At 35.4% G+C, this 15,917-nt stretch overlaps 1 protein-coding gene and 1 long non-coding RNA gene across 14 annotated transcripts in view; one reads left to right on the forward strand and one right to left on the reverse strand.

Annotated features, from left to right (window-relative positions):
* The window catches only part of Ubx (ultrabithorax), a 388,698-nt gene that overhangs the window by 93,442 nt on the left and 279,339 nt on the right, over positions 1 to 15,917 (reverse strand). For 11 of the 12 annotated variants that reach the window (XM_087403017.1, XM_087403023.1, XM_087403021.1 and 8 more), the window contains one exon: positions 11,267 to 11,986. The exons of the other annotated variant lie outside the window; for it this stretch is intronic. In XM_087403017.1, the coding sequence (XP_087259143.1) occupies positions 11,267 to 11,945 (679 nt within the window). In that variant the 5' untranslated portion in view covers positions 11,946 to 11,986. The remainder of the gene's footprint in view (positions 1 to 11,266; positions 11,987 to 15,917) is intronic. 12 annotated transcript variants of the gene reach the window in all.
* LOC147910533 (uncharacterized) lies at positions 313 to 10,471 on the forward strand. Of its 2 annotated transcripts, XR_015544141.1 has the most exons (3): positions 313 to 2,916; positions 6,937 to 7,364; positions 7,857 to 10,471. It is a non-coding gene; the product is annotated as an uncharacterized LOC147910533 (long non-coding RNA). The 2 variants fall into 2 exon arrangements; XR_015544140.1 differs by having other exon boundaries at positions 6,937 to 10,468.

The following is a 15,917-nucleotide window of genomic DNA, read 5'->3' on the forward strand; positions in this document are numbered from 1 at the left end:
TGAAGTAAAGTGTAACGAAATCGTACAGCTAGAATTGGTTTGTAAAATGAAATACTCATCTGCACTAAAAAAAAAAAAAAACCATTGTATAACATTCTTGATGATACACTCTCAACTGTTTCATCACGTAAACACAGACATAACCCGTTGATATAATCTATTGAAAAATGCTGAGATAGATCAAATTCTCGACTACACACTTCTCCGTTAGAGGCAGCTATCGATGAGGCATCGACGACGGATTGAGTTGAACTGGCGGGTTCGTAGACAGGTTGGATAGAGATTCGGGTGGATCTAAAAGGTACCCCAAAAGAAGATGGAAAGTAAAAGTTATGTTTCATTGTCGTCGGCTTTGACCGCTTATTTTATGACTTTTTTCGTAAAAAAAACCTAACGGTTCCTATCCACCGTCGTCGTGGAAACGGTGTTTAGTTGTCAGGGAAACCATAGATACCAGTGTGCTTTGGTAGTATTAGTTTTGTACCTGTGCTTCTCTTCTTGTCGTGTAAAACGACAATTTGAAGGACGAACGTGCCCGACCCGCCAATTTTATTGCCGACTAAGGTGAATTATAGTACTATCTAAGATCTTACGTAAATTTCTGGGTTATTACTATGCTATTTACAAAAAAAATTTTTAGACTTTAAATTTGAAACAAATACAAAAAACAACAAAAATAAATCTTGCTGCTTCTATTATTATTGTAAATATTTTGCATTATGTATGTTTTTATACATCCTAATTTTCATCTCTATTCGTTTTTTCTTAAAATAATATTTCACAGTAATTAATTAATTTAGCGACAAATTAATACTGAAGAAAAACATTCTATTTTTTAAATAAATTTTATTTATACAATAAAAAAACTTTCATTCATTTTTTTTTCAATATTTCTATTTAAAAATGTCTAAATTTTCTGCATATCAAAAGAAAGCATAAAGATAGTTTTCTAAAGACATAATTGCTCGAGCATAGAATATTTATTGAAATATATAACATACGCTCGGATGGATCGCAAAACCACTTTTAGCTGGCCTATAAATCAAATAAACGAGTGTGTGCGTGCATTCCTAGAGAAAACCTGCTTCATAAAATAAAAAAATTCTGTCATATGTGTAGTTGCTATATCGCCATTTCTAACGAACAGTTTACAGTTTTATGATTAACTATTATATCATCGAGAATACTTGCACAGTTTAATTTTCATCGAGATTATTTCATCTGTGTTTCTAATTCCGCGGAAGAATTGCGTTTCATTAAACAACTGTTACAAAACGCATGGAAATAAACATGTGTTACGTCTCTCTGACGTAAAAACAGTAAAAATAACATGAATCATACGTACATGCAATTTACTGCGATAAAAATAATCATAAAGCATCGTTTATTATAATCTTAAAAGATATCTTGCAAGCTAGATATCATGTCCCAGACAGGACAAAAGGCAGAAACAAGATTTAAAAAATGTGGAGGCGTTAAGGAGGGCAGTTCTAGACAGCTCTAGACAGTAACAGTAGCTGTAAATTATCGGAGCTAATGGTGCACAACAAATGCTTGTCCATACTTGAGCATATAACGTCGATTCGCACCAGTCTAATATCTTCGTAGTGCTTAATAAATATGTCGCGGAGGCAATACGTCATAACTTTTACACGAGGACGTATTATATATGTGCATATGTACGCGCGAGTATATGCATGGCAGTTGAGCAACGTGACGTCGCTGAGTTACATAATGCTCCACTCGAACGCTTAATCGCTACACAATGTTGCCGACTGACTGTCTCTCTTTCTGTCTCTAACGCTCTCTACGCATACTGATAAAATAGGCGCACGTGACGAATATATAATTTCTACAAATGTTCATGTATCGTACATTTTCATTAGCAAAAAGTACTTTCCGATTAGAATCTCAGTTTCACAGATTGTTCATTCATAGTTTCACTGACACGATTGAGTCTCTCAACTAGATTTCTCTTATCAGTCGAGTAATTCCCAGTGTTTGTATTTATCATTTATTTTTTAATGAAACTTTTATCAATTATAATTTGCTGTTATCGCTATAATTAAATAATCATTTTAGATATTCTAATAGCCATGTGCAAAAATTGACTGCTCGAAATTTAGGCATCTACTGCACTATTGAAGATCGAACACAAATGGAAAGATAGGTCGGACATAATTTATCTGTCCGCAACCTTCCGTTCTTTCAAAAGAATTGCTTAGACGTCAAGCAAAAACTTCTTAATTTTTAAATCTCTTTATTTGCCTACTACTTGACTTTAATGTATGTCTTCAGTTTGGGTTTTCGACATAATTCTTAATGAAATATATCGGAAAAGAATCTATTGCCGTGTGTTATTTTCTTTTTATAAAGATTTCTTTTAATATCAGTATCTAAAAATAAAATCATAAAATTTTCACACGACGAATTTAATCATTGTTTATTACAATAACATATATAGAAAAATGACAGATTGTCTAATGTTGTATAAAAAAAGCTTTTTGTAAATAATAAATTACAAATATAAATTCATATATTCCTTGATGAAAATTAATTGCCGCAATAAACGAAACGATAAATATACGCGATACTTTTATGTAATATTTAAAAATAAAAATAAAAATGTATTCCAAAATAATAATAAAGATATATATAAGCAATCATTTATAAATAAAAAGAATAGCAGCACGTATATGATAATAGCATAAAAATAAAAAATTAGGTTTTATATCAATTTTCTTGTTATATGTGCAGATCCAATCTCTTAAGATTCGTTAAATTGCGTTGGCAAGATCGCTGGACACTGACAAGAATGTTCCCTCAATGATGGGGATAGTACATTGTGGTCAGGTCGCAGCCAGAGTGGCAGGTGCTGTTCGTAATGGCTGCCCATCGAGGCAGACGGGAAGAACGGTGAGCAAGTTTGTCGGTACAAAAAGTGTTGTGTGAGTTATGGACGTGAAAGACTATTTGGCAGTATCAACGGACTCGATTATGTCATTGCGTATTAATTAAATACCGACGCATCAAGCCTATACTTCGCAGATACATTGATACGTGAGACGAAAGAAAAATAAAAAAGAAACGCAGATGAAACATGTTAATATTTTTCGTGCAGTTGTCAGTATAGTAACTTGATTTCAACACGTTGTATAAGTTGAAAGACTACATCAGTGATTCTTCAATAATAATGAAAGATAATAATATGAAAGATAAAGCAATAAAGTAATTAATAATTAGGAAAAAATTAGGAAGAACTGTTTTTTATACTTTTAACTGTTTAAAAAATTTTTTGATGAAGTTGTACGAATTGATCAAACGCCGAAAACTCAATTAATGTATGTAAACTAAAAAGCTATATTGAAGTTTCATTTGTTAAATAATCGTTGATACTTACGATTTAAAAAGATTACATCAAAATAAATTTTGATTTTTTTAAACAAATCTGGGTACTTAGGGGAAGCTATCTATCTAACTGTATAATAGTTTTATCCATAACCGACAGGCAAAAACCATGAAGAACATATGCAAGAACGTTTTCGAATCAATTATTTTACCATGTATCCATCTTTCCTCGCGGCTAGACATAGCTTTTGTCTGGCGGTACACTCGTTCTAATCGTCGAACAACTAAACACATTTTTCAAAGGTCGCACTAATACAAAGTACCCATTTATTTCAATCATATCGATGTATATTATATATATTTACTTATTACAATTTTAGTCTATATACATATTTCGTCATGCTACATCTCTGACTTGCTAATAATTAAATATCTGTAATTGGACAATTTGAAAAGGAAATATTTCTAACTTCAACTAAATCCTTGAAGGAAAAATATGATAAAAATATGAAAAAAATATGAAAAATATATATACAGTGAGTGCAAAAAATATTCGTACAGAGAAAATATTTTTTAAAGAAACTTTATTTTTAAAAAGTAAATATTATCTAGCGAGAAATAAGTCGTCAAATTGATGTCGAATCGATATAAATGATCGATACGATGATTTCAACATTAATTTGACGTTGATTCGATGTGATTTGATCATTTCTTATTGGATCATTTATTCATAAAGAACCATTTATTCATAAAGAATAAAATAGACTATATGTTTCTTAAAATTATATATACCAAAAAGATACGTACTAATTATACAAAATATATCATCTGAAAAAAAGCGAAAATTAAAAATTGTATTGTTTGAATGCTTAAAAAGTATTAGTACAGATGAGAAATTTAGCTTCTAAAATCAAGAATACATGTGAAGCTCATTTGTTTATGTTAGAACAGAATATATTCATCGTATAAAATTGCTAATTAATGTTTATTTTTTACAAATAAGACTTTTTTTATAACATTTCCCTGTACGAATGCTTTTTGCTCTCACTGTATATATATGTATATATGTATAATTTCATTTAATAAACTTTTTAAAAAATATTTGCTGATGTACACAAATTCTAAAGAGATGTACAAGACTTAATGAACATAGTTAGATAACTGTATAACAGATTCCTATGATAATGTCCACGCATGTTTCCCATATTAGAAGCCTGCCTTAATTAATGAATAGAAACAGACGCTGATGGCAATATACTGAGAATTAATGAGAATTAATACTGACTGCTAACAATAATTTCTACGGCATGAAATCTCCAAAATGGTGAGGTAGCGTACGGTTGTTGTCAGTATATAAAGTCAGGCTAGTGTACGAGCTGTACATGTGAACAGCTCGTCCATCAAATTGAGAACCCTGGCAGCCGCTATGGTGGCACGATGTACCGATCAGCGCCTCAACGCCTCGGCGCCCGCGCACGTTACGCTTGTGCCCACGTACATTTTTTCATTCTCATCATAATTCGTAAACGCAAGGAATTCGTAAGTAATTGAAAAGATTACAACTAACAGGATGTATCTCAACAGTTTTTTCGCCATATAATATCTCGAGAGGAGAAATAAAACATAATGACTAAAATGAAGTTACGATGCATTTTGTGAGAAGAGAATAAAAAGAAGACAATTATTCCTCTTTGCAAAAAATAATAATTTTTCATTCAAGATTTTTCATTCAAGATTTTCTTGATATCTGCTTGAATAGTCGAATCTACAAACATTGAGAATCGATCAAACAGTTCGTTCAACACTGTACGTCCTTTTGAACTTGAAGTTTGAATGTTTCTACTTCAAACTAGGCGATTACAATTTGTTCGAATTGTTTGTTCGGACTGTATATATATATATATATATATATATATATATATATATATATAAAAATTTATGATTTCATTGCTAAAAGCATAGCAAAATCTAAACATAATAACAATAACAAACTAAAACTGAAGTTCTTTGAGAAGCACCATGCGGGTCAAAATTAGTAGTTACGAGAGGAAGAAGCAAGACGTGGACAGGACACGGGCGATAGGATCGATCAAAGATTATACCTTAAGTTGAACATTATATACAGCGCGAATAGCGTGATTGAACGCAAGGCGATGCTTAAATTAAAATACGAAGAGTCCGTGAGATACACGTATATGGTGTACCTGTAGACACACATCTCGACTAATGGCGCCGAGGTTGAACTTGGAACTAGTCTACCTTGCAGAGTACAACAGTAATTCCTTGATTGGTCGACTCGCAATGGTATTATGCTGGAATAATTATGAAAATTGTGTACTTGCTAATCCCTCGTCACGCCGCTCGTGACGTTTGCTTTTCACTTTGCGCTTCCGGTTAATTATATATGATTTCTTACTAATGCCGCCGGTCTTGCAAAGCAGAATCTAGCAAAAAAAACGAAAGAAACAATCGTGTGATCAAGTATTATTACAAGTTTAGCACAATGTCAACAGTTAGATAACAGAACGAATACATTTATTCATTTCAAATAATACCGTGAATACTTCTTGATAAAACAGATTGTTATGAGCAAAAAACGGGAACTTTATTATGGCTCGATTATTTAAAACTTGTACTTATCTCCTCTGTCTCTCTTATTCTGTTATTTTCATTAATCTTTATACATTGTTAATTAATTTTTTTAATTCTCAGCGATAAAATTTGCGTATAGAGGTAGAATTTATTCAGTACATAAGTGATAGGAGAATAGGTAAAAATATAATACAGAAATTTTGGAACAATTATGAAATAATGTAACCAATGTGTTGCCTATATTTACCTTTTCATTTCTGGGACATTCAAGATCATCAACCATCTGATGACATATAATAATAATAATACACGTGTACAGAAATATCTCCTGCGTTATAATCTTGCTTTCCCTCGTCGAAAGGCACATATTGTAACTAAAGAGCGCGCATTTTTTAAGAAGACCCCAATGTTTTTCGATTGAACAGTACGAGCGGCGGGCGTGGAGAAGGGAAAAAAGGGCGTAGTAAGTCATATGGAGAGGCTCGTACGTCATACTTCATCCAACGGAGCAACACATGGAAAGGGTTCTCTCCATATACAAGAAACGCACTCACTTGGGCTGCCTCTTTAGGTCGCTATGCTATAGTATGAGGTCTGTTACATGTGTCTGAGTTTCGTACACCTTTATACATAGAAGAGATCCGAACCGCTTGATCACCTGTGTACAATATGCCCGCCTACACTCGACGCATATTCGTCATATAATCTTTTAATAATTCGCAAAAATCAATTTTAAGATACGTACGCATTGATATACAAAAGCAAACTTTATGAATACCATTTTGATGAATACCATTTTTATCGTATTCTCTCTTTTCATTATATTCTTTTAATCATCAATATCTTTAATTTCATTATAAAATACATAAAAACATTATAAAATAAAATATTCTGATAATTATGATGATAATAAATTATGATGATATCCTTTATATCAATCAAAAGAATAATTTTGTTTATTTGTATTTTTAACTAATAGACATATTTATTTTATAGGTGATGATGCTAATAAATTGCGTAAAGAAAATCTCAAATTTGTGCAAAGCTGAACTGAAATATTTCTGTTCTCTAAAAAGGGAATCTTACGATTCCTGAAGATTGGAGCTGATCTTCAGTAGTACGAGAGAGTAGAACACTGTATTACCGGCAAATCTCGTAAACGGCCATAGCAGCAAGTGGGGGTTCCTTCCTGAGAAGGAGGGATAAACGAGCCGAGCCACGATTTCGTTGTCGTAAACGTCAAAGTTACGGTTACAGCGTTGTTCCTAGTTGCTTTATATTGAACGAGGTTGCTCCCCGAGGTACGTAACACCTACCTACTCGCAACCGTCGTATTGCAGAAAGTAGCACTATGCTCCTTTCCAACTCGGGAATGACGCGTCACCACGTGGCTTTTACGCGGGAATTCGGCAGAGGAGTTCAAGGTTCGTTGAATATCCTTTTAGTCATACCACGTGCTAAGTAATATTAATTTTCTTTTTGTAATTTATAAAGTAACAAATATATTGTGCTTGTTCAAATAAAAATTAACATAAATTACCATCTTGATTCTTTTTTTATCTCCTTGATTTAAATCGTTGAATCATTTGAAAAAATTGTAAATTATTAGGTGTTGGAATTAATTCGTAGCGTTTTTTAATGAAAGAATGTTATTTATTTCACATGAGCATTAAAAAATACATTAATGAAAGTACTTCCCATCACTTGTAAAACGCTACGAATTAATTCCAACACCTAATATATTATATTAATTTTTTTTAATCAACATTTATTTAAATTCAACGGAAGTACAGAATGTAAACTTTGAAAACGGAAGTTATATTAACGGCACATTCATCCGGCATATTTATCTTGATTAATATTCCTGTATCAAGTTATCATTCCTTAATGTAGCTTTAAAAAGGATCCTTTTTTAGATTTGTGCCGTAAAAGAGGTCCGCTCTCAATAGACTGAAATGAAGAGCTGCCTAAATAGCACCCCAACCTCTATCGTCGCGCCCTCTAATTACCCTGTAGACGCAGTCACCCCTCAATGAGGAGTGATAAATATTGTTCGCGTTTGAGTATATTCCGAGAAAGTGAATCAACTCTATAAAGAAAGGTATATATACACATATATTTCCCATTGCTACTGGTAAGCATCGCAGATTATTTATTGATAAAATGCTTTTAATTTAAAGATTTCCTATTTTTACTATTAAGAATAGAACAAAATTAATTTTAATATTTATATATGTATAAAATATTAGAAAAAGGATTTAAAATATAAAGACGGATAGTATTTACTAAACTGAAATCTACTTACAAACTATCTGCAAAATATATGAAAAAATTATGTAAATTAAATACCACTTCTATTTTCAATAATCATGTTTTTATTGTTGATTAAACATTTATATATTTTTTGCTGAAGTTAATGAATACATTACCTTCATACTTTAAATTTTTTATCGTCATATATATTTGTTATTAAATTAAAACTGTATTGACACAGGCGTGTTAAGTATACATTACAAGATAGAAGATAAATAAAAGTAGATACAGTTACCTATAACACATTAATTCTATCGCGCGCGCGTGCCATAAAACGCAAGCTTCCTAAGCGATTTATGAAATGCCAATTAACAAAAAGGAAATAACGACAATATGTACGTAAACGTTTAACGTTGTAAATATTTTTCATTAAAAAAAACAGAATTATAAACTTATTCTTTTAATATGAAATATATATTAGACTTATTATATATTACGGCTATCTACCACTTTCATATTTATATGAATTGGACGTATAATCGTTTATCATACATTTATGATACACAAAGGTATAGTTAAAAGCGCGATAAATTAAGCGACAGATGCAGTATTTCATACTAGCATGCATTCTAGCTATATAATTATCTTTACCGCCATAAGTATTTAAAGAATGAATAGAGACAATAGACGTATACATCAATTTTTAGCATTTCGTAATAGCTGCGGTAAAGGTTTAAATGGTAAGACTTGTAATATCTATCATTATATTATGCCACAATATAAGTTATATTATACTGATTTAATTGTAATACATAGTCACATTTTGCATTTTACGTTTGAAAGAGAATTTTAAAGCGTTAATTAGACAATTTTATATAGTAAAGAACAACGTGAAACTTTATAGTGTCAATATAGTGATCATAAATTATACATTTATTACCTAATCTAAATATGATTATTCAAAATATTATAGAAGCTACGACGTGTTAAAATTAATTTTCTACAGCCGAGGCTATAAATTGGGATCATTCATCGTATACAATGATAGATGATTGCCGATAGACATTGATAGCTCTATATTTAACTGCAAATCTACGACAAATTAATCCATAATCCTGTACCGATAAATTTTCCTACGTGCTCGATTTAACGACACTGAAAAGCACTTGTTAGAGAGTACAAAATGAGTCAACGACTTTCAATCTACGAGTGCATAGAACCTGTTATACGAGTATGCGGCTGATCAAATGCTTTTACTCATTCCTACGATTCCTACAATCACTGCGTTCCATGTATCATCGAGACAATTTGCAAGCCATAATCAATGATCCGAAACATTCAATTGATTACAATAAAGATGAATGGAAGTAATTCCTCTAAATCTTTAAACAGATGATAAGTAAAAAAAATGTTGATTTAAGATAATAAATTTCGTTTATGCATATGTATGTACACTCGCGTATTTTTCATAAATGCTACAATTCAGGATTTATAAATTATCACAATAATCAGAAATTCTTAAGAAATATTAGTTTTTTAAGTAATACAATATAACATAATAACGACAAGATACACATGCATTTAAATGTTAAAAATTATTTCTTGAAAAAGAATATGGAAATTCATGTTGTAGAATTTATACATTATAAAATTCATCGAATAGTATTTTAATGTTTCTTAAAACATAATTCCTTCCTTTATATGTAAAATATCTCTTGTAGTCGAAGATGAAGAAAAAAATAGGTGACCCTTAAATCGGACCGAAAAAAAAACAATAAAGAAGACTCCCGTCGAGAAGAAGCTAAAGGCGGTTTTGAGCAAAAAAGAAGAATAGATATAAAAAAACTGCTAGCTTTCTAAGAGCCTAGTCTCAGCTGAGTTAGTAAAGAAAGGTCTCACCGAAAGTGCGATATCACCCATGAGGCCTTGATTATATATCTACTAACGGCAAAGCAGAAGGTTATTCGAGAGTATCTCTCTCGCAATGAAAAGGACAAAGACATCGCTAGAAACAGCTGACTACCGGAATTCGGGGGTTCCGGTGGGGTGAGTACAGTGGGGAAGGCACTTGAACCCCCAATTGGACGAGGACTTCCCCATTATACCCAACGTACCCAACGATTTTACACGCACTTGACTCCATTCTACCTATCTCGCAGACATAATTTTGCCAAGGTACACGGCCGATTTTCCACAACATAGCCCGTGCGCGTTGACATTGTACACACGGAAATAAAAAACTTGTGGAATTTACATTTAATACGAAAATGTATGGAAATGTGGGAGTAAGACTAGCAATTTAAAAGCAATTATAAGCACACATTTATTACTATTATATTCATTATTATGCTATCAAATAATAATTTTCGCGTTCAGCAATTAAGAATCTACGAAAACTAACTACATTAGAAGCGACAATAATAATTTTAATTTTACATAAAAAAAATTTCGAAATATTAATTACATGCGATACTTTAATATCGTTTTTTTTTTTACGACTTCAATTTTTAGTAAACTTTAGTTGCTATTAATCGTTTTGTCATCATATTTATTTGACCAGAAGGTAATGAAATGCTTTTAGTTTGTCAGCGATTGTAAATCTGTTATCTCGGATTTCATGATGGACATGCCGTATTTCAAAACGGTGTACAAATAGACTATGCAAAAAATTTCATCGCATTCGGCATGGTAGTATGATAAGCTGTATTCGTCGAATAGAACGTATATCTACATCTTCCGCTTTTTTGTAAACAAAGGAAGGGTGAAATAACTCATCGTGTTGACGCGGACGCAATAGAAAATTTTTCATCCATTTGGATTTATTCGTGATACATGTGAAACATTCTATTCTATAATCCTATCCCGCACAACTTCTAGGTAATTTGATCGCGGGGAAGCAATTTTAACAATTTAGTCTGGTATAACCAGACAGGCAAGCCTGATCCACCACGCCTTCCCGACCACGTGGTCGTCGCTCCCCACGTTTCCCCTAACCAGCCTAGTGGCTCCTATATTTCATCGCGGCTGTTATGATAATAGTCGTATAAGAGAGCATTTATGAATGCAAACTCACCTGCTATAGCCATCCAGGGGTAGAAGGTATGGTTGCTGGTAGGTTGCTGATGTAGTTGCGTGGCGACCGGTTGACTCGCAGACGAGTTTAAACTGCAGGTGTTCCAAGACGACGTGAGGGATCTTGACGAACTATTGTTACCAGGACTCGATGCTGGATCACCGCCTACGAGACCACCGTAGCTACTAACCCTTGTACTCTCTGGGGTACACGCAGAGGGACGTACGACCGAATTACTCTGGCTGTTCGCTCCCGAGGTCGCTGACTGCCAAACGTCCTTGACCGCTGCCGCTGCCATTACCGCAGCATAACCGTTTTGATGAGTTGACGTTTGATCCTGTTGCTTACAGTCTTTCGTTGCCGTTGTTGAATATGAAGATGTGGTGTGACCAGTTGCTTCAGGTGTCGTCGAATAAAGCTTACAAGCCGTCGCAACGCTCGCGTCATATGGCGAGTCTTGAGGTGGTCTTGTATTGCTTCCACCGCCTGGGTGTATTCCCAACGAGGATGATGTGTGATGATGATGCTGCGCCGAAGCGTAAGGCGACATACCTAATCCGAGTGGAAAGCTTCGATACGCTGCTGCGGTGGCTGGATCATGATGCTGACTTGCCGCTCCTGTTTGATGATGGTGGCTTCCGTAGAAGCCACCCGCGGTCTGCTCAAAGTACGAGTTCATTATCCCGGGTATTTTGGATCACTTTCACTAAAACACCGGCACTGAAAAAAGGTGAAGAAAGAAGTCAGAGTTCAAACGGCCCGCAATTACATGGAGTGCACACGGCTAGTCGAATTTTACTAGTCCGTACTCCAACTTCGATGCCGAATTATTCCGATTTAACTTCTTCAAATTAAACAAACGTAAAACTTCCGATATTGTTACGAGTTAAGATACACTTAAGAAAACGATATACTTTGACACGAATGGCGAAAGATGATAAGATTGACAAGGGGCAAATAAACGAGCATTAAACAATTTTAAGAGGTCATAAAAGTCATTGGCAGATATAGCTGGTTACACCAGGAGTGTCAATGTCAGTAGGCCGTAAGAATGTAATTCAGAATGAATTTCATGTCAACGGTGAGAGCTTTTATGGTCTTGTTATGGTTACCGCTACGGGCAAAGCATAAACTGGTGGTCTCGACTATGGAAACAGGCGATGATCGTTAAACCGTTACGATGTAATAAACTTAGGTAATAAGACGGGCTATAAAATGGCTTGTGGGTTCCTCTACCGCGTGCTCGCCCGACGACGGTTCGGTCAGCCGGCACGCGACCACCCTCACGGGTGGTTCTCTCTTTCTTCCTCTTTTTGAAATAAATTAAAAATCGCGATTGATCAGGTCGAGGCCTCTTGAAGAGCCAGTCGATCTGTTACAGAATCAAAAATGACTCTGCTAGTCCGCACTGCACTAGCACTTGTCGTATCGTGACTTCGCTGATGACTGAGGTCCGGTACGAGTCAGAGGACGATGAAGATCGTAACGAATCACGGTATGCCAGTGCGGTGGTCCACGGCACACTACCGCTTTTCTCGCGCCCCGTGTACCGCCACTCTGTACCGTCGTCCGTCTCTTGCTCGCTCGTTCACCTCGTTTTGTCTCTGTTCTTCACAGTCGACTTCTCTCGCACTCTCTCCGAAGTTTCCTTCCTCGTTCTACCAATCACCGTTTCTCCATGCACTCTCTCTCTTTCTCTCTCACTTTCCGTCACGGTCACTCCTTCCCATTCGTGCGGTTGTCGCTTCTCGCTCACGCGTACTCTTCCTCCAGAGTACTACGTCCTATAACGGAGAGATCGCAGTGCCGTATCCCTCTTTGTCCCTCATATACCATCCCCCTCCTGGTACGATAACTGTGCTCTCTCGCTCTATCTACCGTCGTTGTTGTCCCCCTCTTCCACCCCCAACGTTCTCCCCACAATTGCTCTCTCACCCTCTGATTCTGTCTCGCTCCACCTCTCAACGATATTCGTTCTCTCCCTTCCCATTCGAGCTATCCTCTCCCTCTTTCTCACAATACGATTTCTCAGTGCCCCCTATCGAGCGTTCCAGTAACTCAACGACGTACCGCCAGATTAAATTCGTACTCGCTCGCCGTGCGCGTCACATTTGAGACGCGCGACAGATAAGACGGTGCGAGATGGAAAGAGAAAAGAACTTCTCTTCTCGCGACACGAAAGAAAGGGAAGAGATGAGATAGGAAATAGAGAGGGATGAAAGACACGTAAAGACATGAGCAGAAACGAATAAGAAGGTGGGGAAGAGGGAGGTAAAGAGGAAAAGAAAGAACGTTATGCGCAATTGCAACAGCTAAGAGTGAGACGAAATGGAGCGAGTGCTGTTGCGATAGTGACGAGGAGGGAGAACGTGCCGCTAAGGGAGGAGGTTATACTTAAGGACCAATCAGAATTGAATTCGTCACGAATACCGCGCTGGTGTGGCATGAAAGTTCCTACGCCGTGTGAAAGTAGTTCCAAGTTGGAACGACGCCCATGAACGGTTAGGCACCGCCCCGCAGACCCCCACTACCAAAGCGCGCGCGAGGTACCGGCACGCTGTGTCCGTACCGTGCTGGAGAGAGAGAGAGAGAGAGAGAGAGAGAGAGAGAGAGGAAGAGAGATGGAGAGAACCGAGCGTCATGCACTGTTTCTGCCTTCTCTTTCTCTCCTCTGCGTTCGTTCGTGGGGATACGTGTACCGCCACCTTTGAGTCTTGTAGCGAACTAATCTCGCCAGATCCATTCAGACATTCAAACGACCAACATCAACGAGCTATCTCGCGATTATCGTTATTGCGGTAGCATCGTCATAAATTCATCGTGACACAGAATAACCTGATCGACAAGTTGTACACTAAACGAGATAGTAAACAGGTTTAGGAATGAAAAGCATTATGAAACACCTCGATTATATTTAAGATCGCATTAGATCGAACCAGTCTGATATCGAGGATACTTGATGATGCGAGAATAAATGTGATGATATTATCATGAATATCTTTTATATCGTTGTTTTACGGATCAATTAAATGATGATCGTACAATTAAAATGTCGTAAAAGTGAGCTCATAAGGCCAGTCAAGCAAGCAACTTCTACGGCGCGCGCCACTAGTATCGGGAGTGTTTATTGGAATGTAAATGTCGCTGGATTATCGTTCCCGCGGTTCGCACCTCGTAAATTATTCCGTAACGAGCCGAGTAATGCCCATCATAAGCTGCTCGCCGAAGCTGACCCTAGTTATTTGCTTACGCGCTCTTGCCATTATGAACGCTTAGAGTATTAGCCACCTACTTTACTTTTAAAAATACACGAGAGTAAAAGATATCTAATTTCTAGAATATTTTTAATACCTAAATCGGTATAAATGCAAAATGGTTGGATCATTCCAAGGAAACGAAACGCCTTTCATAATATGTTTAAACAATCTGCTAAACAATCAACTGTATAGAAATTAGCTGTTACATTCTATTTTTTATTATTAAATAACATAGATAGTAAGTATAAAAAAGAATGTAATATATACATAATCCTAGAGTTATACTTTCTTTAGATACCTGTAGTGTCTTGTAAGTACATAGGTACATTACGCATCATCGATCGTTACGTTGAAAAATCTTACAAGTGTATAAATCACATAAAAGTTTATTAAGCTTTTAATTTGATGAGGTGTCATTGATGAAGACTCAATGCAGTTTTCGCTTTTGCGAGACTCCGACAGGTGGCAGCCCGTTTACTTGAAAATCATGACGGCAATAAACTTCGGTTTTATGACCACTTGAACAGAATCGTAAAAGTCAGGGCCTTTAAGCTTATAGCGTAGTAGGGCGCGTGTCGAATATGGTGGGGGCGTGAGGAAAGTCACCATATGAATGGGGAAGGTGTAATGGGCCATATGTGATATGGATATCCAAAAATGGACCTAAATGTCTTTTTTAAAACGGCGAATGACTAGTTTCAAAGATACTCTGGTGTCAAATATCATTTTAATGATGTGATAAATTTACCGATAAAAGTCAATTCAAATACTTACTATCTATTTGTTACTATGCTTCGATAAATTCTGTCATCGTGATAATGTAGTTTTAAATTACGAGCTACCCAGGTAGTAAGCTGATGTTATTTATCGTTAGCATGCTAATTAGGAATACAAATTGAGTAATTAAATTATATGTATTATTATATCCCAATATTTTATAAAAATATGCGCGAAAAATGAAAACAAATATTATCAACAGAGACATATCATCATTAATTATTGATGTAAAAATCCATACGAATAATATGACGTACATTCTATAGATCTTCAATAAAAACCAAGGCAATGAAATAAGAGTTTCGAAGTAAAGATTAGGAAACGTATGAGAAGACGAACATGAAAATGAAGAGGCCATTGCACCCGAGTCGAGCAAATCTGTGCTCTTGCTAAGCATTCATTCCTCATCGCTCTGGTGATTTGGCTCATCCACTTTCCTCCAAGCAGTAGTTCAATGCACTATTTGGACGTTCATTCTGGTTGAAGCTTCCTTCCTTCTTTCTATTTCATCGCTCTTCATTTTACACATTCATATTCACTTACAAATTGCATCTCTTTTTTGTGTATAATTCAGTAATATTTAATCACACAAACAAATAGACATAATACTAACATTT

This window comes from Acromyrmex echinatior, chromosome 2, assembly GCF_024713525.1.
Source record: "Acromyrmex echinatior isolate Ae372 chromosome 2, ASM2471352v2, whole genome shotgun sequence".
Lineage (NCBI taxonomy): Eukaryota > Metazoa > Arthropoda > Insecta > Hymenoptera > Formicidae > Acromyrmex > Acromyrmex echinatior.